The 25,246-nt window shown below is 44.0% G+C and overlaps 3 protein-coding genes across 9 annotated transcripts in view; 2 read left to right on the top strand and 1 right to left on the bottom strand.

Annotated features, from left to right (window-relative positions):
* Window positions 1-16,232, bottom strand: part of pald1a (phosphatase domain containing paladin 1a) — a 70,716-nt gene extending 54,484 nt beyond the window's left edge. For 2 of the 6 annotated variants that reach the window (XR_002196867.3, XM_010868353.5), the window contains exons 1-4: window positions 11,880-12,357; window positions 3,158-3,388; window positions 2,735-2,837; window positions 1,460-1,639 (exon numbers count right to left, since the gene is read on the bottom strand). Coding sequence is in view for 5 of the 6 variants with exons in the window: in XM_010868353.5 (XP_010866655.1) it covers window positions 1,460-1,639; window positions 2,735-2,837; window positions 3,158-3,375 (501 nt within the window). In the remaining variant the exon portion in view is untranslated. Of the gene's footprint in view, window positions 1-1,459; window positions 1,640-2,734; window positions 2,838-3,157; window positions 3,389-11,879; window positions 12,358-16,061 lie in introns of those variants that run through there. The other 4 variants (XM_010868368.5, XM_010868381.4, XM_010868389.5 and 1 more) reach the window with 4 other exon arrangements.
* A 755-nt stretch (window positions 16,233-16,987) lies between these two features.
* Window positions 16,988-20,724, top strand: ndr2 (nodal-related 2). The gene is made up of 3 exons (XM_010868344.3): window positions 16,988-17,273; window positions 19,199-19,980; window positions 20,172-20,724. Exons 1-3 carry the CDS (start codon window positions 17,003-17,005, stop codon window positions 20,322-20,324), a joined length of 1,206 nt encoding a protein of 401 aa, XP_010866646.2. The 5' UTR covers window positions 16,988-17,002; the 3' UTR covers window positions 20,325-20,724.
* A 1,115-nt stretch (window positions 20,725-21,839) lies between these two features.
* Window positions 21,840-25,221, top strand: lrrc20 (leucine rich repeat containing 20). Of its 2 annotated transcripts, none has more exons than XM_010868402.5 (5): window positions 21,840-22,002; window positions 22,542-22,634; window positions 23,773-23,922; window positions 24,099-24,266; window positions 24,513-25,221. In XM_010868402.5, exons 2-5 carry the CDS (start codon window positions 22,565-22,567, stop codon window positions 24,650-24,652), a joined length of 528 nt encoding a protein of 175 aa, XP_010866704.1. In that variant the 5' UTR covers window positions 21,840-22,002; window positions 22,542-22,564; the 3' UTR covers window positions 24,653-25,221. The 2 variants fall into 2 exon arrangements, with proteins under 2 accessions (XP_010866704.1, XP_010866710.1); XM_010868408.5 differs by having other exon boundaries at window positions 21,840-22,163.
* The last annotated feature ends 25 nt before the right edge of the window (window positions 25,222-25,246 follow it).

Raw genomic sequence — 25,246 nt, 5'->3', positions numbered from 1 at the left:
GAGTCATTCACCGAAACCGAGCAGGGATCTAGGAAAAGGTTCTCCCCTATGTGGGATAAGGTTCTCCACACAACATTTTTCATTTCCATCTTAAAAGTTCAACTATACTGTAACTGCAGTCTTCCAGTACAGCCTTAAGTCAGTATTAAAAGCCAGAATCTGTCGTGTGCTACAGACCATAATTACCTAATTCCTGTTTTGGAGGACCTCCAACTATGAGATGCTTTTTCAAGGCAGACCCAGGAATATGGATGATAAAAACTTTTCAACTGGCCAGTCAATTTGACAGAAAAATCTTTAGAGCTTTGTTCCAAACCCAACTGGAAACATTCTGTTTCTGTTTGATATATACCACAGGAATTGATCATGCTTGCTGCTGTGTAATTTACTCTTTTTCATTTCAATGACAGTCAGTTTCCATGGTGGATATAATTTTTTCCCAACATAACCGTGACTAAGCGTGGGTCCAGCAAATGTCCGCCCACTCGATATATAGTGCACTGCTTTGACAACAGATCTTAGGCTCCATAACTTGCCTTATGAGTCTCGGTCAGAAAAAGTGGACTAGATATCCATTCCGAAATAATTGATAAAATACCTAAAATATTTTGGATCATATATTAGGATACATGTGAAATGCTTTTTCTCCACATAGTGTTTTTGTATTTGAAATGTATTTTAATGTGATATTTCAAAATGTACCTGGAAAACTGAAATGTTTCCCCTCTTTTTTTCCATTCCCCAATTTCATGAAGTCTAAATGTTTCATTAAAACAACTACAGAGGATTTCAGGAGAGTTGAACATCACGGAAAGCTTTCCTCTTTGGTGTCTGTGTCAAGTCGCCAAACCCCCCCCACCCCCACAATTCTCTTCCAACTGAGGAGCCACATGGGTCAACATGACTGCAGGCATGCTCACTCCACTGTGGACACACAGAGTCGCCTGTGGGTGTCGCTAAAGCACTATGAGAACCTTCATTTCCAACCGACAATGCTTCCCCACTATGCTCGACAATAAGCATCGACTATGGGGCTTCCCAGCCACAGTCTGCTAACAGCACAGTTCAGGGCACAAACCTAGACTGAGGTGGTCCAGTCATCTTTTTTTCCCAAAATGGGTAGGGATTAGATGTGTTTGCTTAACGCTCCGGGACATCAATATGACCCACAACACAGAGAGACTACTTGACCCCTCAAAATATTTACTGAAAACATGGTTGGAAAAAGAGTTGACGGATTAGATGAGACAAACAGAGAGAGAGAGAGAGAGAGAGAGAGAGAGACAGGATGTTCAGAGAAAAGAAAAACACTATTTTCATCTTTAAGAGATTTTTCACTAAAAGCTACTTTACTACTTCACTCATGGGACTGCCGGTGGCCCCCAACGGATGCTTTAACCACATCCCCATGGGTCTGGGTCACCAGCCGTGGACTAAATGGTCATAATGAAAACATTACCTCGTGCCCTTGACTCTGCAGCCACTGGAGGACATGTTTGAAGCCATTCAGGCTGGGCTGGCCCATTCCAAATAGAGGGTAGGTTCCCTTCACCTGTCGGAAGTTGGGCGCTCCGTGGCTGCCTGTAGTGTTGAGGACATCAGCCTTGCTGTTCACATCCTGAACCAGGAAGAACTCCCCCTGCGGATGTCGAATAAAGGCCACTGATGAATGGCTCAATCAATAAATCGATCTTTTAGTTAAGTGGATTTTTCCAGCCTTTGTACATGGAAAGTTGTCACTGGTGCTATAGCCATTCAGTACATGTAACACTTCATTTAGTTACCTAAATATCTACTAGGACTTTGTAACACATTAATTCCTCTACACAATCTACATTAGCATTTGGCCACAATAGGGGATGAGTTTTACTACGATGGGGAACCGGCAACTCATCTATTGTTTTTAACTGTTAATGTTGTTAATGTCACACTGATCTGTTCAGCCGGGTCATTCGTTATCAGCTGTGAGCCCTCCTTCAGATCTGTCAGGTGAAACCATGGAGATCTACGTGAGTAAACAGAAACTCCTCAGCGACAATAAGGACCTCCGAGTGCCTAAACAGCTCAGTGACGGGTGATGGGGGATCAAAGGACCAATGAGAAGGGTGACGACACTCCACTAAAGGCCCGGGCAAGATCATAAAAAAAACGACACATCACAATGTCCTCGGAGCTGCCGCAGAATTCGGACACGTCAATGTGATGTGGGAGGGAACAGGCGTAAGGGGGGTGGCCCATCAGGTGAATTAGGCCTGGGCCTCTTCTCCACTTCGGCATGTAAATGGGGGGTTGCATAGTTGTGCTCCTTTCAAGACTGACTTACAGTACCATTTGGGGTATGGTCTCTTGCCAGAGAGCACAACAACATATTTCACCCCCTCCGTATTGTTATATTATCAAGCTGGTCTATGTTGGTCAGAGCTAGTTGGACGCCCGGTCAAATTGGTCCAACCCTGATTAGGCTGGCCAACAAGCAGGCCAAGCTGGAGATACTGGTGACCAGCCGATGCAGGTGAAACTGGTGAAGCTGGGATGATGCTGGCCAAGCTAGTCGATGCTGATGCGAAACCACGCCCATCATTATCATAATCCCCAGCATGCTCTATTTTTTGCTTTTATAAAAAGGCTGATCATCAGAATAACTGGTGACAAGCTTGAGCAGACTTGGTTGGATCTATTCTAGGTCTTTCAGCGGGCAAGACATTATGGGTGGTGGCTGGAGGCCTGTTATTACCTGGACCATGTAGTGTTCGGGCATTGAGTCTGATATCCGGCCCACTTTGTAGTTGGTTTTAAGGAGATCATCGTGGATCTGAAATTCCTGCCTGCAATTATACCTGGAACAGGAAACAGTAATTATACAGCTAGCTTTTAGCTATCTTCTTCAACAGGGTGGAACAAAGCATTAACTTCAGCGTTTCTGCCGCAGTTCCAGCTGGAGACTCACAAAAAAAAAAAAAACTCTGAATTGGTTAGACAACAAAGGGTGGTTCATCTAAATCAAACAAGAGTCTGATTAGATGACACAAAACATTCCCACACACGCACAAACACTCTGGACCCACCAGTCACACACACACACACATACTCCATCCACCATCATGGCTCCACAGTAGAGCCAGAGCGACTGAGCGATGTGAGGCGTTAGGGGACCTACGTGATGACGACTGGGGCCACCTTGTTGGTGATGATGGACTTGGCCTTGTTGTTGTGGACGTTCACGGTCTGAAAGGAACTCATGCTGAGAGACTGCCTGCTGTCCGCCATCCCGTTGCCATGGATACCCTCAAGCGGTTGATGGTGAGGCGGCGCCGCCGACGACAGGGAGCTGGACGAGGAGACGGTTTGTGGCGCAGCACTGGCAGTGGTACCCATGCTCCACAAACTGCTGGGGACGAAAGGGGAAGAACGGAGGAGGCTTAGACGGAGACAGGAAGTGGACAGAGTACACAGAACACGAGATGAAGCAAACACACACACACACAGACAGGCACATATACAGACAAACACACACAGACAGGCACATATACAGACAACACACACGGACAGGCACATATACAGACAAACACACACGGACAGGCACATATACAGACAAACACACACGGACAGGCACATATACAGACACACAAAATGTGTGTTTATTCAAACACAAATGGCAAGTCACCTCACTGACTCAAATTCCTATATAGTGCATTACTTTTCACCTGACATATGAGAGCATGTACGCGCTCAGACGCGGAGACAAACACACATCCCCCTAAGCGCACTCTCTTCGTGCACACAAACACACACACACACACTCCGAAAAATCCACTCCAATAAATCCACTCCAAAGCAGATATCATGGAGTTGCCTGCCCTGCCCTCCAGTCCAACTCAAAGACTAGCCCTCTAGAACGGAGTCACTCTCTCTCTCTCTGATCTCCAGCCTTTGAACACAGGCCGACCGCCCACTCTATAAAGTCCCTCAGACAGTCAGTGAGCGAGTGCCTAAAATGTATTTCTTTGGTAGACAAATTCTCTGTACAAACTAGACTAAACAGTCGCCCACTTCACAGCATGTTTAAAACAACATGCAACTGGTAAAGCTGTCTAAGTGTGCCGTTGACATTTGTACATTGACATCTAGCAGACGTTCTCATCCGGAGCAACTTACAATAAGTGCATTCTTCTTAAGGTGTCTTGGAAAAACAACATCTGACAGTCATAATAAGTACATTTTCCTTCACCAAAGACCTTAGTTGACAGTATTCAACTACAACGAGATCTTCTATCTTCTGGTCAGTGTTCTGTGTCACACAACCACTTTCTGCTAACTATTTTTTAAAGCAAGAAGAAAACAACATTTGATACAACTATGTACTACGCCACACTAACATAGACTTTCAAAGTCAAAGCTTCCACATAGACATGAATAATCTGAAACAGAGTTGGTGTCCCAAAGAACACTCTAATTCCTATATAGTGCATTACTTTTGACCCAGGGGCCATACTGCCTTTTCAAAAGTAGGGCCCTACAGTATATAGGGAATACAATGCCATTTAAAATATCGTTTAAGAGTTTGTTCTTAGTTTGCGTCACCTGCTTTTGACAGAAATACAGTACAAGAGCCAAGTGTCTCTCTGTCTGCCTGCCTCTGTTTGCCTGTCTGTCTGCCTGTTTGCCTGTCTGCCTGCCTGTTTGCCTGTCTGTCTGCGTGTCTGTCAGAGGCAGTCTCTTCTCCTTCTCCTTCCCTATTCCCTTCATAGCGTACTACTTTCGACCAGGGAATAGAGCTTTGCTCTTGGCCTACACAGGAAATAGGTTGCCATTTGGGACACTGCCCTCCGTCCCCACTGCAGACACCTGGCAGCCAGATCACGCTGTTCCCAGCAGCCCTCTCTGTAGTGGACAAACAGACAGACAGGAGCTCACTACTCCTTAACAGTCCACAGACACAACCCGGCAGAAATAAGCAGAACCGTCACGGCTGACGCGAAGGAAGAAGTCTCGGACCGGCGTTGTACTACGAAGACGCGCGCGTACGCGACATTCAGCAAGAGTCAAGGGACGGCTGCCTGTCACATTGGAATTCGGGACATAATTTGCATCCCAAACAACCTCCAGTTGACTTTGTTTTTCAGCACAGCCTAACACACAGGGGCAGACATTAACACACCCATGGTTGGCCATGGGTCATACAGGGGATTTGTAAACCACTGACAGCGCAGTTTGTCAGACTTCAAGTATCCACTAGAAAATCACAGCATAGTCCCGCGTTGGTCCAGCTTCCCCAGTACACTAAAGCCAATAAAACACTTCCATGACAAACCAAGCACTACTAAATTATTCTCTATAAGATTGCTACCATGTGAATGGCAGGGAATTCAGCAACAAACAGTTACATTAATTCCTTTGACTCTTCTTGAATTGACATTTCCTGAAAAAGAGACAGATGGAGAAAGAGAGAGAGAGAGAGAGAGAGAGAGAGAGAGAGGGAGGAACATTGTCATGCCACCGTTCATAGCTGCCTAAATAAAGAATTTATTAGAGTTTTGCCCAAGTAGACCACATCATTCTGAAGCATAAACCAAAAAGTAGACCAAATAATTCTCAAGTGTAGACCACAAAATAGACCACATCATTCTGAAGTGTAGACCACTATTTAGATCACATCATTCTGTAGCATAGACCAGAAAGTAGACCACATCATTCTGTAGCGTAGACCACTAGTTAGACCACATCATTCTGTAGCATAGACCACTAGTTAGACCACATCATTTTGTAGCATAGACCACAAAATAGACCACATCATTCTGAAGCGTAGACCACAAAATAGACCATATCAGTGGCTCTTGATACCTCGTGGGCTCAGGCAGATTTCTATGTCAACTATAATTGAGTCCCAATGTAGGGGGAAACAACTGCTGCCCTGTCAGCTGAAAGCCCATGAAACCAATCCCAAATATCCTCTAAATCCATGAAAATCCCCAGGGAGAAGCAAGGATGTCTGAAGAGGGTATTTACAATTTTATAAACATGACCTAAACAATGCAACTTTAAAGTCAAACAGAACTGCAAGTCACAATTTACGGAGACAATCTTCACCCGCACATATCTCCCTGGCAACGTCCGGCTGCTTACAACGAGGCAGCTTCTCAAAAAGACCCCAACGTCTGAAGGCAAAGACGCACTTATGCAATGTGGAGCACCGGCCTCTAATGACAGTCCCACCAGACGCCATTCAGAAGCAACGGACCATTTAAAACACCAGTGCCAACCGGCTTAGCATGCCATGGCAACATGGTCCGACAGGGAGGAAAACACTGAGGCAGACCCAGACCGTGGTCAAGGAAGGCTGAAGAGACTTCCCTCCCTCACCAGCCACCCCCCTCCCTTCTAACACTCACCCGGCCTTCCGCCAGACAGTGTCGGTCCTTTCAGAGAGGGACAAGCCTATTTAAATTCTGCCAGTGTCCCAACTTCCCTGTAGAAGCTCTTTTAATGCGGACAAAAGGTTTCTACATGCAGCAGACAGAGACAGACACAGAGAAACAGACAGACAGATACCCAGAGACAAACGGACACAGAGACGGACAGACAGATACAGAGAGACAGACAGACAGATATAGTGACACGAACAGACAGACACGATACAGATAAACAGAGAGACAGAAAGCAAACCGCAAAGAGAGAGACAGAGAGAGAGACCGGCAGAGACAGAGAGAAAGAGACAGAGTGAAAGAGACAGAGACAGACAGAGAGACAGAGAAAGACAGAGAGAGAGACAGACAGAGACAGACAGAGAGAGATACAGACTGAGAGAGACAGAGAGAGAGACAGACAGAGAGAGACAGTGACAAAGACAGAGACAGAGAGACAGAGAGAGACAGACAGAGACAGAGAGAGAGACAAAGACAGGCAGAGAGAGACAGAGAGACAGACAGACAGAGACTGACAGAGAGAGACAGAGAGAGAGACAGGAAGGAGCATGCAGCTGCCGGATGTATCTGTCAGGACCCTGGTGTGACTCCTCAGCCTTGGAAATAAGAGGAAGGATACAAACACCCTGCTACACTGTCTTCTGACGGCAGGTCTGCCTCAGTCGGCTGATGTAAGGACGTATTCAGGGCAAAAAGCGACAGCTCCTCATTCACACTCAGGAGGTGGTGGTGCTGGTGGGGTCGTTCCATAACACGATGCATATCAGAAGATTTTCCCCGTCTGCTGTAAGGACATGGTGATCTACCAGGCTGTTGTCGCAGCGTGGGCTGGCACGGGTTCAAATCCTTCCCGGTGCCCTTTGACTTACTTCCCTGTCTTTCCAACACTGTTCGGCATGTTTATAAAAATAAAAAAAAGTGAGGCAAACACAGAACAGGGGTTCGGCCCAACTCGATAAAGAAAGACATGTCAACAGACATTCAGAAAATAGCATCACTAGGTTATACACACCAACATAGCATAAAATTGGGAAGGTATTAGCCAGTGAAGCCGAGGGTAAAAGGAGGATTTCATTTTCAAAGTATATACTGGGTGACTATTTACCACCCAACACTGTCAAGTAGAAAGAGTTTCTGAAGCAGGCAGCCTGGAGGATTCCATCATCACACGTCTCTCTGAAGCGCGTCTGACAAGTCGGGACGGACGTCCAAGGATAACAAGGCTTTGGAAAAACTTAAAACTTGTCGAGAACAGCACCAGGTGTCCACTAACTCTTCCTGTACAGGACATCAAATCACAAGGCAGAACAAAGCCCCAGAGGAATCGCTGTGTTTGCACTTAGCTGCTGCCACGTGACATGACACAGAATGCAGACGCTGAAGAAACCCGAATCCAACTTAACGGCAACATTCCCTCAATGACTGACGCTAAGAGCTGAGCTGATGCTGAGGGCTGGGCTGACGCTGAGAACTGGGCTGACGCTGAGAGCTGGGCTGATGCAAAGCCGTTAGAGTTTAAAAGACGGCATAAAGGGACGCCGGCCAGGGATACCTGAGAGGCTGCGTCTGAAAGGCTGTTCTCTGAGAGGCTGTTCTCTGAGAGGCTGTTCTCTGAGAGGCTGCATCTGAGAGACTGCATCAGAGAGGTTGTTTTCTAAGAGGCTGCGTCTGAGAGGCTGTTTTCTGAGAGGCTGTTTTCTGAGAGCCCTGGTAAATATTTGGACACCCATAACAATTGGCAGGCAAAGACATCAACTAACTTCGATGACATGTGACATCATGTCCTGGCTGTTCGTGGCGTCCCTGCAAGTGCCAAAGGCTGATGATGTCTTTCCAACAGATGGACTTGACTCTGTAAAGTGATTGTATGAAACTCGCTCATCATCACAGACAGACCAGATGGAAGTTTATGTTTCATTCTGTCGGTTAAAGCCCAGAAGGTCATTAATCTCCTCCAAAGGTACAGGAAGGGGACCAATCAATCAAATTTAAAGTGCTGTCCAATAACAACTGCATCAGTTAAGCTTTTCTTTTTTTTTTTGGCTCCACGTTGTTACATTTTAAGTCATACTATTATGATGTGGTAAAAGGTTCAATCAGTGGTTTTACAGACAATACGTTGTTCAGGCAGTCCCCGTATTTTAGCATACCAAAGGTTTTGGGACAGATTCATGAACAAATTAAGCTCTAGTGTTGAGCATTTTGTTCGCAAAGCCAATATTCAATAACTTCCTGTTAATACGTCTGAGACGTCCACCCCACTATACACTGGGTATCTCCTTTGGGTATGACCTGCCAGACCTGTACATTTTCAGTGGCTAAATTGGATTAAACTGGAGATTGACTTTAGCCAATCCACAACTTCACACGTCTTGGTCCTGAAAAACTCTCTAGTTGCTAATGGAGTATGATGTCACCGTTGTATTTCTGTATGAAAACGCTGCTTTCAGCAGACAAAATGTTTCCCAACATGAAATAATTACATACAGTCACACTATCAATGAAGACAAGTGAGCATGTTCCGGGGGAAATAAATATATGCCCAGATGAGGTGGTATGCTGTGGAACGTAATACATTTTTTTTCACCATACTTTCCCCTTGTCATCCCTCACGTACATCTTAATCTTCATTATGCCGAACGAAACACATTTTATGACACTGTAATAGTTTGTGCTACTTGCAATGTGTCCCTCTGCAGTTCTGCTGGTGATGTCTTCTGCTGACGACATTCACAGACACATCCACGCCAACGTCCTGGAGTGTCAGTGATCAGCTGTTTGGGTCTTTTCGTGATTATGGTGAGGTTGATTCTTTGATCATCCACTTTGATCAACACCGCTGCTTTCTTTTGATTGACGTTCCAAACTGCTGTTTTTTTGATTAGCCCAAATTTTGGGCCTCATATAGGCTTCCATTGACACCATCATTGACACCTCTTGTGATGCCCTAAAATAGGGGTACTTTGTATACAAACTACTGTCATATCTGAATGGTGAAACTATCTTGTATACAAATACTATCCAATTAAAACTGAGAGTATATACATTAATATCATAGTAAGTTTAACTTAAAACCCAACATTTCGAAGTTTACAGCCAAAAGAAGACAAAACGCCTATTTGTCGCAATACTTTAGGGACTTTATCAAGCCGTTCTCACATCTGCAATTGTCAAAAATGCTTTTGCACCTACGGAGGGTACTTCCTGTTTCTGGGCCACGTTATCCATCAACACATTTAAGGAGAAGAGGAAAAGCCTGCACACCTTGACAGGAAACAGTTGGAGGCGGAGGACATGGACAGGGGCCCCTGTGTATCCAGTGGCCCCCCCATTTGATGGTGTGCACTACTTTGGATGAGGGCCAATATGGTTGTGTTCAGGAGTGAACAGTAAAGGGTGCTAATCTGAGACCTGTAATCTGAGAAGGTCTGTTAAAGTTCATATGCTGCGTCGCGGTGCCATTCCTTAACAGAGGCCAGGGGTCAAGCAGAAGTGTTACTCTATAGGACATCGGATCACTACTACTGCCTGCGTTGCCACGGAAATTAGCTCAGTGCTTCCTCTAACACACACACACACACACACACAAATGTGTTTCCCCCAATGTTTTAGAAAGCATTGTGTTGTGCAACTGTCACATGTAAATGTGGGATATTTGATTTTTTTGTTTTTTCTTACAAAGCAAATGTGCTCTGTGGTATTTATAAGGAGGAGGGGGCTGTTGAAACAGGAAGAGACATGAGGACAACAGAGTGTGCAAGGGCAATGTTTAAAAAAAAAAAAAACAACACTGATTAGAATATCCAAAACAGCCCAGATTGATGTCAGTTACTGCAGCAGAGGATGCTTTGCCACAGAGGGCATGTGGGAGGAAGGATGTGAATGAAGGCTTTTTGGCTTCCTTCCTACCCACACCGAAACATCTGAGGTACACATTTAACACAAAAGGAAAACCTACAACTACAGAAAAATGAAAGAGAGGATAGAAGCACCACACTTGCTTCACACGCTTTTAAGAAAATCCTGCTCCCCAATAAAGGACTGCAAAGAAGACGTTCGCGTAGGCTTAAAAAAAACGTTTCTAGGTACGTTTCTTAAACAGACCAACTGGAATGACAAGCCATAGTGGTTTTCACCAGATTAAAAAAAGGCAAAATAACGTGTTAAACGCGTTTCCGAGGGCAACTGGCATTTTTAAATCCTGCACGTTTACTGGTGTGACACAAGTCTCAAATCGTGATTACACAAATCGTGAAAAGTGATTACACAAATGGCGGGAGTAGCACTCCTTGCGTTATTTCCGCTCTTTCACATCGTCCCGTAACACACAGCATCCTAGTCCCCTTCAAAGTGCACTATTTTCCACCAGTGCAGCGCGTTGCCTAGGAGATAGGGTGACATTTGCGCCTGACGCTCCTTAGCCAAAGTGTGGATCAGTTAAAAAGGAACTGTAAAACTATTTTTAAAACGGTGCAGTGTAATTTATTTTATTTCAGGATGGAAATGTTATAATCCCCCTATGATTTTAAGGCTGAAGTAATGTGGCCTAGATGTTTTCTGAAACCCCACGGAATGTCTCTGGCCACAATGTGCCGTGAGCACACTGGGCAAGATTTAATGTCACAACTGGGAGCTGCAACCCAGACTTGAGCTACAGAATCGCCTCTAAAACCAACACAACTTTAACCATCCCCTCAGATACTACAAAGAAGACAGTCTGTTTAGCATGCAATTTAATACCAACAGCCAGTTGCCTCACTACTCTGTCTGTGATTTGCTATACTTCTGCTGCTCTTGCTTTGTTTCAAAACCTATTTAGAGACGACCAGACACGACTTAGCATCAACTTGGAATGCCTCCCAGCACATCGGGCTCAGAACCTGTGATGAGGACAACCTAAAAACCCACTAAAATGTGCCAAAACAGCACAGCGGTGAGGTAATGAGCCTAAATAACTGGCTAAGCATAGAGGGAGAGCACACACACACACAAGGATCCATTAGTAACACTCCGTTCTGTTACCAGATCTCCGTAGTCTAGGGGTCAATGCTGGGTTTGAGTTACTACCACAGTTATGTTTGTGTGCCGCAGTATGGAAGTACATCCTTCACGCTGAAACGCAGACGGGCGGGTTTCAATACTTGGAGGTGCGTGTTCCTGCGTTCATACATTTCCCAGTAACCGGCGTGTCATGAACACATCACAGTCAACCCTGACAACTGAAATTATAAGATGGTGTTCACCGCGTGGCATGGGATCTCCGTTTCCCCAGCCATCATTCACATACTGATGACAGAGCCAGGCAACAACTCCCTTTGACAATAAAAAAAGAAGAAGGAGAAACCTTAAATAAATATACGCAACTATTCCCAAGAAGTTCTCTGGTTCTCCCTGAAGTAGTCTTGTACTGCAAATCAAGGAGAGACATAAAATGAGGATAAAATGCCTTTTCAGTACCTGACACCGTTTCCTGCTGCTACACACCATCCAGTGAGATTTTAAGACGGCAGACAATAAAAACAAGAGCAACAGCCGCTCTCCGTCTCAGTCAGGCAGACGTCCTTCCCCCCTGCTTGGCTCTGGAAAGCTCTGTTCCGCTTGCGTCTCTGTCTGTGAGGCTCACCGTTTGCCAGTGGTTAAACGTGTCCGTCCACCTGTTTGTTTGTTTGCTAAGGCTCTGTCCGCTCTGCCTGTCCGGGCTCTAGTGCTATAGCAAACGGTCGCACATCATTAACGCCTCCTCATAACGAGCGCACGGGATGAGTCAACGACGGGGTCAGTCAGGATCGCCGGGGAGAGCAGTGCGGCGGTCAGGCAGCTAGCCCGCAGCCGATACAGAGACGGAGCAGGAGGGAGAGTGGGAGAAACAGTTAGGGAGTCATGCAAGACGCGACAAATGAAAAACAGCTCAGGAGCGGACGGCTTGGTGACAGTGGGTGTGTGTGCGTGTGTGGGTGGGTGGGTGGGGGTGTGTGTGCGTGTGTGTGTGTGTGTGAAGAGGATGTGGGGGAGGACCCGGAGTGCCTCACTCCTCAGGCGGAACACCATGTAATCACCAGCTTGGGCTCCTGGCAACGGCATGCCTCCCACACGACACAGACAGACAGGACCGGCCAGAAGTCTCTCAAACGTTTGAACTGAAACGAAATGACCTCTGTGGCAAAAAGTGATCACGCCCGCCGCAAAATCCACGCGACACCCACGTCATGCATCCAGGGGCAACCGTTTCCAAAAGTCACCCTGGCCGTTAATGTATGACTGAAGGCTCGCACAGGCACGCGCTTTCACTTAAAGACACCCACTTTCACTCAAAGACACAGATTCCACTTTAGTTCAGCACACGAATCAACATATTTACGACCTGTATGCAGTGACACCTAGGAACACAGCTAACACCTCCCACTTCTGACACGGAGCGGGACCAGGCTAGCTGCTTCCTGTGACAGCTGAGACGGCCTTTGACCTGACCTATGCAGGCCTGCAACTTAAAGGCCACGTACTCTCGGCCTGTGAGCACGGCTCAGACATCGCCACCACAGGGATGTTATGAGGCTCAAGGTCCATCAGAAAAGGCCTTCCCTGTGTAATGAGACACAGACACACACATGCGCACGCACGCACGCACACACACACACTCCACGAGTCTCCTAGGGAGATGGGTAATCACAGTACCCAGCAAGGAGGTAAACAGGACATTATTGTCATCACGTAATTCAGAATAACGTACTAATTACTTCTTTCATTAGCAATTAACGCTCGCCACCTCAGAGGGCAAACGGACTTACAGCTGAGCAAATAGGAGCAGGCTTAGCACAGCGGCTACAGATTGAGATGCATGCTAGTGGTGTGCAGAGTGTGTGTGTTTGTGTGCAGAGTGTGTGTGTGTGTGTGTGTGTGTGTTTGTTGGGGGGGGGGGGGGGGTTCTATCAAATTACCAAATCGAAATACCAAGTATTTTCTTAAACACTGTTTCTCTGTCCCTTGATGTATGAGTTAACGTAGCCATCTCTCGCTAGAATCTCTCAGTCAGCTGCTATTCAGTGGAGAGTATTTACATCATGATATGAACTTCACTTTGACTGCACGGTTTTGCCACACCTGTTCCTTCCTGCTGTTGCACAGAAGGAAAGAGGCCTTTGATGTTAAATAAGTTCTTGCGACACCCCAATAAAGGAGAAACGTCTTTCTGGAGTCAGTGAGTAACCGTTTATTTTAGAAAAATAAATACTGCAAATGAGTGTTACATTCTAGTGACGTAGAAGCAAAGCTGGGGCATTTGACAATGCTACGCCCCTTCGTTGTGGCTGCACGTGAAGGCCTTGTGTAGTAACCGTGGACTTACACCCACGCCTCAACATGTCGTTACACACGGCCCTGTTCTAATGAAGCTCTTGTGGAATGTGTTCACCGTAAAATTAGGCCCTGCTCCTAATATCCATCTCCTTTCATAGGAGCGGAAGATAACTTGGAGCTGAGAAAATGGAACAGCAAACATTCCATGTTGGGTTATGACGGCATTCCCTTCCCTGAGCCCCCCTTCCACCCCAAAACAGAACCAGAGGGATAAGGATAATATCCCTGGTTCCTGTTCCGGGACAGGCCTCGGCTGATGTCCCGAAGTCTAACATCCGTCGATATCCTGACACAATGATCCCCTCCCTTCATCTATTCTTCCTTTTTCCGGACAGGGATTCTCAGTTCGTTCTCCTCGGCGGCGGGGGAACTGACACCTGTGTTTATACAACACACTTTGTCCACAGAACTATGCCAAGCCACCGCTTCCGGACAAGAATGTACGTACAGAGTTACAGACAGGGAAACAGCAGACAAAGAACAAGGTTCTGGTTCACAGACCCAAAGCAGCACAGGGAACAGTTAGGACACCGAATAAACTTGAACAGGGGATGATATGTCAAGACTAGAGAGGGCAAACGACTTACAGACAAATTTGTCCCCATGTCACAAGTTTAATGTGCCCATACTTATTTCCTAATTATGCTTCCTAAGTACAGTGCTTTCTCAAATGTTCACCAGATTTGAACATGAAACGTTAAATCTATTGTTGTGACCCCTGGTGGCAGTAAATAACCATTACACAACCTTGGCTTGTACATCAAATAAAAAAAAACTAAAACGCATTAACAATCCATGATGGGCAAGTACATCAGCGAAAAAACTAAGTAATAAAATGATATGGCAGTAAAAATGGATGGACCTAGTCTAGATATCTTCAGGAGACCATGTTCTTGTACGAAGACACAGCCTCGTGTAACGACCGAAACACAGACAGTTATATTCAGCACCTGCGATGAGTCACCAGCACTTAGGACGGGTAATTGGATGTTCAACAATGTGCCACAACAATCATCTAAAATGAAACGTGATTCACGGCTGGAATATACTACGTCCTCGCATCCTCACTGGCGTTTGTAAAGGACTTTTAGCCCCGGCAAAAGCCTGTTCTACTAAGCAACAGGGTAGGAGCCTCAAAAGGAAACCTATTTCCTAAAAGTGCAGTGCTTTTGATCAGGATCTATGGGGTCTTATTCAACAAAGTAGTGCACTTTTGGGGACACAACCCCGAGGGAATGGTTGCTTGGTTACCAAACGGTGTGCAATGTATATAATATATCCCAACAGGCCCCTATAGCAGTAGATCAGGTCCGACTTGGGTTGCAATTATTTTACCGCAATATGGATCCTTTGATTTGATGGCAGAACCGGGTGTGGTGACGACAACAGTATCAATATGCCCTGATGGCCTGATTGATCTTCATAATCCTTTTGCGTTTAAAGTTTGACAGGATTATAAATATACAATACATGCTTGTAGATTTAGCTTAGTTTCTGTGCACGGGCAGAGTAATGGACACGACACAATAGATCTTGCTTCATTTGATGTGCTTAGTTGGTAATTTTGGCATCACTATATTGGGGTCAAATGGGGTTTAATAGGCCATTCCCCTTAAAGGACATTTAATCGCCATCCACATCAAAGTGCTCGATTTGCATAAATGTACCTAACTAATAGAGGATAGATCGCATTGTAAAATACCGACTGACCGTGTATTTGTACTGGAACCGGGCCACGAGGTGTGAAACACCTCAACAGCTTGCTTTAAAGTGCAAAAGCGCTAATAATAATTTAGCAAATTAAAGTTATCATTTGCATCATATTACACACATATTAGACAATAAACATTGTTCAGTTTCATTCGTTCATGACTCTTCATATTATTAAAAGCCTCAGACTTGTTTATTTACAAGAACATTATTGGACGTAGATTTAATTGCTGTGAAATAGTTACGCATTTTAATCTGTGGAACAATTTTACGGGATCAAGACTTGAGGAGGCATGGGGGGGGGGGTCATGCCAAGCCTGTAGCCAATCCAACCACATGCCACTATTGCAACTTCAAAGCCTTCCTAACACACTTAACATTTTATTCCAGTCGATGTAAAACATCGACGCAGCGGTGCAACGTGTTGATGTACTGACCGTGCTTACCAATCACACATTTCGCGTATTGGCTGAACGTCCGCATAAACACAAACAAGAATGACCAATCTTTCACCGTGTAGCCTACCAATGTGTGCGTGGACACGGGAAACGAGCGAGGACTGTAAACTTTACTCACCATTTCACATGGAGGAAAAGTTCATTCCCCCAAAATCCCTCATTTGTCTGGTGTTTCAATGTCCAAATGAAAATCGATGAAACGCAGCGGCTTGTGTTTTATTTAGGAACCCTTTCTACCACGAATTTGTCTTTCCCTATACAGTCCTTTCTTGAAGATTTTCGGAGGAAAGGATTTCCACTATCTGAATAAAAGAAGGGGCGGAGCATGCGCGCTGAGTGGAATGGTTTTCCTCCGTAGATCGTCCATCCTCAGCGTTTCTGCACTTAGCCACCGGACTCAGTGGCCTCGCCGGCATGCCATGAAACTCCAAAAGGCACCACAACTTATGATGAAAATCATTATTAATAATTTATTTGTCTTGACAGACCAAGTATAACTGCATTACCAAATCTCAAGAAAAAGGCCAATTAAAATGTAACTTGCCTAAACACATGAAAGGAGAAACCATTAGACCTAATGTTTATAACAATGGTGCTCATGGTCGCTGGTGGATGTAAATACATGTAAGAGATTGTTCATGTTTGCCAATTTCAGTTAGAACTACATTTACTAGTAGAAACCAAAATGAGTTGGCTTATCAAACCGAAATCACAGTCTACTGTAGTAAAAATGATTGACTGGAAATAATAAAAGCTTTTTCATGAAAAAGTTAACGTTGAGCTTTAACGGTTGAACCTGACTTGAGAGAGGTGTTTGGTTATGTTAAGGTTGAACACTCACTTCATGTTGTGAACGGGTACCTCATCCTTTCATTGGTTTGAGCAGCATTAACAAGTCAATGGATGATGACCTGTCATGTCACAAGCCTTGAAGACGCATGCCAATTTCCTTTAATGTTCACGAGTACTTGTTAAATATGCATGGCGCGGGAGAGGGTATAAAAGCCGAGCTTATCTCAACTCAGGGAGGAATCTGTCATCCAATCTGATCCAGTCAACATGCATTCATTTGGAGCTCTAGGTGTAGCTCTACATGCATCTCTGCTCATGCTGCTGGTTCAAGGAATGCACCGATCTAGAGATGGCGTTTACCACGGAATATCACGGAGATTTGCAGCTGAACACCGTTTACCTGGATACCATAATCTGGCACCGACGTATATGATACACCTTTACCGGAATTACAAATCTAATCGCACTCGGCCTACGGATGTAACGGACCATACCACCGTAGAGCAAGCAGACACAGTCAAGAGCGTGATGGCAAAATGTAAGTTTTTGTTTATACGGCAAAGGGACTACATAGGCTACCTTACCACTATATGAATTGGTTGTAAAATAGTTGGTAAAAAAAACATGAATTTAAAACTATTCTGTTTAAGGCTTTTAACAAAATGATGTATGTTCTTCGAGGCCTAGGCTATAGTCTACTTCCAGCCTGGGGGGAAAAAAAACTTTCTTTGAGGCTATTATAGTGCTCTTTGATTTCTCTCTTCAAATAAGGTTAATATATTAATAAGATGTACTGCTTTTGTTGAGCACACCACAGTAGCTGTCAAATCTCTGTGCCAGACGATTTTAAAGCGCTCCAATCCACATACATTTGCCGGCTGAATAACCTCATAGAACCACGTACAAGGATCAGCGCGTGAAAAGGCTGGTTTTTATCCTAATTCTCAAAGCAAACCTCGCTTTTTCTTTAAAAGGGAGATGTTGATTAGAAATGTTGCCAGACATGCCTATTCAAATCTGTTGTTAACCCAAATCAACAAAACCGCTCAGTTAATTTCACACGTCTCTTGATTAGATTAGTGGGGTGGTCTTGGCCCACATCTCGGGTCATGGCGGGATTTTAACAACACTTTAACATGTTCCACCGACTCCTCTCCAGGCGCTCGGATCCAGCCCTACTGAATCTAATTTAACATCACTGCTAGGTGTCATAGTTGTTACCTATTTGTTTGAATGGAGGATATGCGGAAGCCGAGCTAAGGACGTGTTAAATGATTGGTTTCGATCCGGTGTTTGCTTTGAGTGGATTAGGCCTGGACTCATCCTCCCCTCGGTTGTCCGGTTATCCTTAATCTTAAATCTTATGTCACCCTGGTCATCAAATCAGACTTGGCGTTTGAGTTGACTGAGCAAAATAGACCCATCTCAACTTGGCTACAGGGGTGTAGATGTTAGGGTTTTGGCACCTTTAATCAACAGATAGACCATCCGTGAATAGCAACGATACGTTAGTCCATATTGGACAATTACAATACCTTAATCTTGTTGATTAATTACTTACCACACCTCGCGTTATTGTCAAATCCTAATTCACGCATGTTGGTGTTCTCCCCAGCCCAGCAGTAGATTCATCCAAAATCTAGTTGCCTAGCTGCATTGAAAAGCATAATCGGCGTTTCTATTTACAAACAAGTTTAAACACGCTTTCCTGGTTCAAAGCTCAAACATGTTTTTCCTAGTTCCAACAATTGTTGCTTCAACAATATTAAAACAATATTGTCTTTGAATACAAGCAACTCTCATTGTGACCAAGTAGATGTAAAACAACCAATATGCTAAACCTGCCTGGATTGCTCTTCAGGATTTGAATAGAACGTGTATTGCTAAACTAGCTGTTTGTTCATGGAGTTCAATGGTCCTAAGAACTAGTAAAAACAATAAACATTCATTATTATAATACAGTGTAGTTATCCCTTATTAGATCTTTAAAACACGTTTTAACAGAGATGGTTAACAAATATAATCATTGTAAATCATTGTAAATAAAAAACAGGTCCCAACTCAAAGATTATAACATTGTATTTTGTGTGTATGCATGGTCCAGTGGTGACACTCCTGGCACAGTGGTGATACTCCTGGTCCAGTGGTGACACTCCTGGTCCAGTGGTAAAACTCCTGGTCCAGTGGTGACACTCCTGGTCCAATGGTGACACTCCTGGTCCAGTGGTGACACTTCTGGTTCAGTGGTAATACTCCTGGTCCAGTGGTGACACTCCTGGTCCAGTGGTGACACTTCTGGTTCAGTGGTAATACTCAGTGGTAATGGATTTATACAACTTGGATGTATGTTTGCATAAAGGCATATGGGATGATAAACAATGCTTTTATTAACATGCAATTGTCATGTTCAGAAACCAAGTCAGTACTAATTTTAAACAATATGTTTGTTCCTTTCTTCATTAGCTTTGTCTCACAGTCACAGACGCTGGATTGCGACCTTTGACCTGTACACTTTATTGGCCGATGACCAGATCCAAGCAGCGGAGGTCAGGTTCAGGTTTCCCCGGGCGATGATGGTTTCCAACGTCACCGTGGAGATCTACCATCACCACGACTACCCATGCGGGCTGGCAGAGAAGACCTGCCGAGAACATCAGCTAGTAGGACAGCTCTCAGCCTCCTCCGTGATCACCTCATCTCAGCACTGGAACGTTTACAACCTGACCAGTCCACTGCTGAACTGGCTGGACCAGAAACGAATCTCCAGGCCCTCCAGGACCAATGGACCAAAGCGGGGTCTGTCCTACCCCAACCCTGTCCAGTCATTTGGATCTAAAATGGAGCAAAGGCTAAGCAACAGGGCCTTGCTGGTGGTCTTCTCTCACACAGGGTTGGAGGAAGGCTCCCAGGTCAAGGCAAGCCTCCTCCACACGGCAGAGCAGTCCAAGTTCCTGTCCGGCACTGAGCCCAAGAACGTCCTCAGGCCAAAGAGGCACAGAAGCAAACGTGGGCACTCGTCAAGCCAGAGCGATCAACCGACGGTGAGGCGCCTAGAGGTGTCCAAGAGAACCAATGAGATTGACCCGTCCCTCTGTCGAAAGGTTGACATGCATGTAGACTTCAGTCTGATTGGCTGGGGATCATGGATTGTCTTTCCCAAAAAGTATAATGCATATCGGTGTGAGGGGACCTGTCCCAGCCCTGTGGGGGAAAACCTGAATCCAACAAACCATGCTTATATGCAGGTAAGTTACAACATGTTTCTATGACATTTTCCCCCAAACGCCAGGAGAATGCATCTATTCATATTCTTCACGCTCAAATTCCTCTGTACTGCACATGGTTCATTTTACCAATCGACTGGTTGCTTCATGCCAATTTGAAGTTACTGAGACATATGTTCACAGATCTCTCCTGCCGTGTCTTTTTCTTCCAGAGTCTCCTGAAACATTACCACGCTGAGTGGGTCCCCTCTGCCTGCTGTGCCCCCACCAAGATGAGTCCCCTCAGCATGTTGTATTACGAAAATGGAGAGCTGCTGCTTCGGCATCACGAGGATATGATTGTGGATGAATGTGGTTGCCAGTAGCTTCTGTCACAGCCTTCCTACGTCCCCACTTTGGGAAAAGAAAACAGCGTTGAGCAAAGACAAAGCTGCCGGTTACTGGCCACCTCTCATCAGGACACTGGAACCGAGAGAATACAGGCGCCGAACGTCAGGGTGGAGTTTCACCAACAGAAATGTGCTCCAAGAATCTGTGCAAGACAGACGAAAACAGATGAAATAAAAACACTTTGTGTAAGCTCTTTGAATATTGTGACTGTGCACTCCTCAAGACATGGCGGATGTCCTGTATGTTAGGAGAGAATGTCTTTACTCTCTGGAAGTGAGTGCCTTGGATTTTGGAAATAAGTAAGAGTACCTGCTAATGTCTGCCTACTAATTTGAAGTCCTAAGCAAATGTGATGTTATTGAAAATTCAAGCACTGTTAATAATCTACACCTGCTGGTGTGACCGTTGTATAATATATTTATTGTAAATAATAGTTAAATAAAGCTGAGGTATTTATGTTTATTTATTGTTTAACAGGGATTTCATCATAAATACACTATGTTTGATATCGTAAAAATATTGTTTTGCTTATTAAAGAACATGTATTTTGTAGGGTGTAGTTGTCATGATATTCATTCAATGAGTATGTTATTGATCTATGAAAACCGTGATACAATAATTTACTAGAATCAACAGTTGGGAACTCAGTGCATGCAGGTGAAATACGGAAAATCTAAAGAATTCATACTATTCACTTGAATTCTATGTGTTCTGGAGTTCTCAAGAGTTGACAGCAATGCACCATTCTGGAATGTTGGCTCATCTACCTGAAACTCCACAGTATTGTAACAGACATTGTAGCACAGCATAACGCATTAATGACACAAAACAAAAAATCCATTACAAAGGTGGATGGAATTTCAGTTTCAGAAAGCCATCATCTTTAAGTTCTTTTTAAAAAATACAATTAAAAAAATGCCAGAAAAGTATGTGAAATTTAGGCTTTTTTCTGTGCTATTAATTGCGTACTTCACAAGAGCGAAATTAGATGACAACTACATCTGCTGGCCTTGTTTACCGTGCAGGTTATTCATCATGGGAGAAGTGTCGTCATTGCAGTACATCATATTACTATTGTCTTTAGACCCATTCAGAAACCCATTCTGAATGGGTCTGGCCAATCTGGGGATTTCTGGAACGGTGGTTGTGGCAGTGCAGAATTATTTGAGCGGGCCATACAGTGGCCCTATCCAGGATACTAAGGTAGGATAAACTCCGAACTTCATTTTTACATTTATTATGCAAAAAACTAAATCTGCATGTACTAGATTTTGATAATATACTCTGCTGTCTTAATTTTTTTTCGACATGTACATGTTCGTTTATAACCTATTAACATACCGAGTTGATAGTACAACATCCTATGAACACACGCCTTAAAACAGGGTCACACCAGTTAGAGTCTGATATTCATAAAGATCAGTTTTGGGTAACGTATGGGCAGAATTTAGAGCCGAAGTCCTCTCAGCAATCACTGCAACTTTCTAGCGCGTATTTGACCGCCGTCAATACGGTAGCTTGTACTATAGAAGAAGCAAGACAACTAGATGTAAGCGGAATACTAAAATAGTGTATTTAATTCAAAACCCCAACGAAACGTTGTTGGCGCTGATGTCCACCAGTTACTTGGATTGATTTTAACACTTGGAAAAGGTAATCTGAAATGTGGTTTGATCGCCTTTAACTTATTGTATCCTCTGGCTAAAAATACTGCATCCAAATTTGACGATGGTTGTTTGAGAATGAATGGATTTGATTGGACACTGAGCTTGCATTGAGTTTCTCCCATTTGCAGCTGTCACCAACAGTTAAAGGTAAGTTTGTTCAAAAAACGTAATATGGGCTAATGTCATATAGAAATCAGTGGTTAGGTTTGATTAGGCTTTGATTTAAAGGTTTATATAACTTCTAGCTATTCCATGCCCTTTATATGTGGACGGAGAGGATATTATGTTCCATTGCTGGCTGATATATTAACGATACCACGTAATATTATTGTAATTATTTACACAAAGTTGCTAAAAACAGATTTCCTCTGCACTGCCAAGTGACATGAAAGACAAACTTGTTTGCTAACATGTGTTAACCTGATTACGTTAATGAATAATGTCCAAAGAAAATGTTACTTTCATGGTTTGAAAATGTTTTTCAAAGTATCTCAAGTACTCCTCTGTCAACATCTTTACCCCCAGGTGAGAAACACAAAACTAGCATAATGGCTGAGGCTGTGGCCAATGTGGCCCGGAGGGTCAATGCCACCGTGGAAGAGGAGAAAGACACTCTGGGTACCTGAATTTAATCCTTTACCAGCTAGATCAGAAAATAGGGAGTGTAATTTTCACTGAAGCCTGTTGGTTGGCTGTTTAGCTTAGCGGCCCTGTAAACAATAAATTCCTATGTCTAGGTCTCCTGGATTATATAGGCTATATTTGCTTGTCAGAGTAATGCCTTGTGAAGGGAATAGGGTGACACTTTTGGTCTTATCCGATTTCAAATGGCCCGTTATGACATATATAATCAGTGTGGATAATGCTTTGATGTACAGAGCAGAATGTTGAGTTGAGCTTTTGGCCAGCAGGTGGCAGTAATGTGCTGCCCGAAAATGCCTCCAGTATGAAGTATTTTTCGCATGACAATGACAATCAATTATGTTTAGAATTTTTTTGCATTTTATTTTTTCACCCCTTAAAAAATATTAACTCCCTTTTCTCATTTTGTTATTTCCGATTGTATCAACGGACGTGCCTCATCCCAACAACTCCCAGTAGAGTGTTGGCAGGGTTGAAGATTTTTCATTATAGGCATCTGCTTTCTACATCTTGCTTTCTGAATACATTTTCTTTACACACTGCTATTCGAACCAGCAAGTCACATGGGTGGCTCTGCTGTCGTGAGGGAGCGAGGGCATTCGCCCTCACTTGAAAACGTCAGTTATCTGTGGAGGTGCTGGAGGGAGTCGATAGAGTGCAATGAGATCAGTCATTCCCTGCCTGACGATGTTCAATTTGCCTCACCCATTGGGCTTCCGAGCCGTATGGCAGCTAGAGGCAAAGTCTTGTCTCTCCACGTAGGCAGTGGTAGTCGGGTCGGTGCTACGGAAAAGCGCCTTATTTGACATAGGCGAAACGACAGAGAGTTGGGAATTTGCAGTAGAATTTGATTTGATTTGAAAACTGTTTGGATATATGACTACAATTGGTTTACATTGAAATTCTCTCTTAAATATTATGTGTGTAAAAAAATAAATAATGTGTTCTATGTCTTGGTTTCTTACAACTGCATTCTGAATGGCACCCTATTGTATATATAGTTCAATACGATTGACAAAATCACCTTTTGTTAAACGTTTTGCAGTATATCGGAAATAGGGTGCCGATACAGACGTACTTACAGCCGTTCACAATGGTTCTCTATTTTCTTCAGATCTTTCGAACTGCAAACTGATCAGTTTTCCGGACGGAGTGTTCCGGGTCCTCCACTGCGTCGCAGAGAAGATCCACATGGTCACATTGGCTGACAATGAGATCAAGGGATTAACTGGCAAATTCTTCAAAACCTTCACTCAGTTGAGAGGTGCGACTTCCATACTTTCCACAAACTTAGGCATTTTATTTGTTATCGGACAAGAAAGTGGTGAAATATTAAGAGAGCTTTTGCTACAAGAGGTTGATATAAAACGGTGTCTTTTTAGATTTAAGTGCAGAAGAATAGCTATAGCTATTTAAAAGTATTTCCCCGTACCGTTTCAGAGCTGGATTTGCACAACAATGCCATCATGAGACTACCAGATGTGGTTGCAGAGTTGGAGCACCTGACCAGCATAAACCTGGCCAACAACAAGCTGTCTGTCTTCCCCGAGAGACTAACTGACATCCAGTCACTTGAGAGGATCAACCTGGAAGGAAATGCCATCACTGGTAAGATGGCATTAAGGGCTCTGTTCTGTTCGTTGAAGCTTCTTCCGAACTGTGCACTTGCTGAATCTGTTGTATTCAACTAGTGTTATAATTAAATTGACTGGAATCTGGCGCCGTTGATAGATCTGTGAGAGAAAGCAGGCCTACACGTGTGGAGAATATAGAAACACGGCCGTGGTGAAGTCTCTTCTGAAAACCCAGTGGTTCTTTATTAACCGACTGGAAATGTCTTCTCATCCCCTGCAGATATACCTGTGGAGAAGTTGCAGGCCATGCCAGTTCTGAAATGTTTAAACCTAAAGTCAAATCCTCTGGACAACAACTTGTTAACTGCCATTCAACAATTTCCCCAAACATTTGAAATTCAAACTACAACGGACAACTAAGGACTGTTTTTATTCCCACATCCAGAGACATTGAGGATTGCATGCTGTGCCTATAGACGTTTTCCTAAGGGCAGTTAGTTGGTTTTAATTCCTCAGGCATTACATTGGGGAACCATCGAAGAGGACGCCTGATCAGAACACAATATGCTGTAGTTGCTGTATTTGTTGAAATTCAATTAAGAGATAGCAAATATATCCTGTTTACACCTCACAGCTGCCTTTCAGTAGCTACAGTTATTACCTAATCCTTATTATTATAATTTTTTTGACAGTTTCCTTTATCACAATAGCATTTTCATTGATTGTCAAGGGTATGGCAATAAAAGGTCAATTAAAAAAAAAAATCTGTCTTTTGAGCACAACTGGAGAGACGTCCTTTGTCTCCCCTTGTGCATTTCAGCTCGCTGTCGCGGACCACATGACTGAAATAGGATGTGGGGAACCACTTCCAGGCCAGACTATTAGGTATTCACTTTACAGCCAATCAACTCTCATTCAGCAGCTCGCATGCCTCTGTGAATGAATTTACTCCTCATCATACAAAACACAGAATAAATATCTTGAATCCACATTGTGTCAGTTTATCAATTTGCC

Source organism: Esox lucius, chromosome 6 (genome assembly GCF_011004845.1).
Source record: "Esox lucius isolate fEsoLuc1 chromosome 6, fEsoLuc1.pri, whole genome shotgun sequence".
Lineage (NCBI taxonomy): Eukaryota > Metazoa > Chordata > Actinopteri > Esociformes > Esocidae > Esox > Esox lucius.
This window is presented reverse-complemented; position numbering and strand designations above follow the sequence as displayed.

Coding starts and splice junctions, on each gene's coding strand:
- ndr2 (XM_010868344.3), top strand. CDS start 17,003: ATGCATTCATTTGGAGCTCTAGGTGTAGCTCTACATGCATCTCTGCTC. Junction 17,274..19,198: donor CAAGAGCGTGATGGCAAAAT/GTAAGTTTTTGT, acceptor TTTCTTCATTAG/CTTTGTCTCACAGTCACAGA. Junction 19,981..20,171: donor CAAACCATGCTTATATGCAG/GTAAGTTACAAC, acceptor TTTTTCTTCCAG/AGTCTCCTGAAACATTACCA.
- lrrc20 (XM_010868402.5), top strand. CDS start 22,565: ATGGCTGAGGCTGTGGCCAATGTGGCCCGGAGGGTCAATGCCACCGTG. Junction 22,635..23,772: donor AGAGGAGAAAGACACTCTGG/GTACCTGAATTT, acceptor TATTTTCTTCAG/ATCTTTCGAACTGCAAACTG. Junction 24,267..24,512: donor GGAAGGAAATGCCATCACTG/GTAAGATGGCAT, acceptor CATCCCCTGCAG/ATATACCTGTGGAGAAGTTG.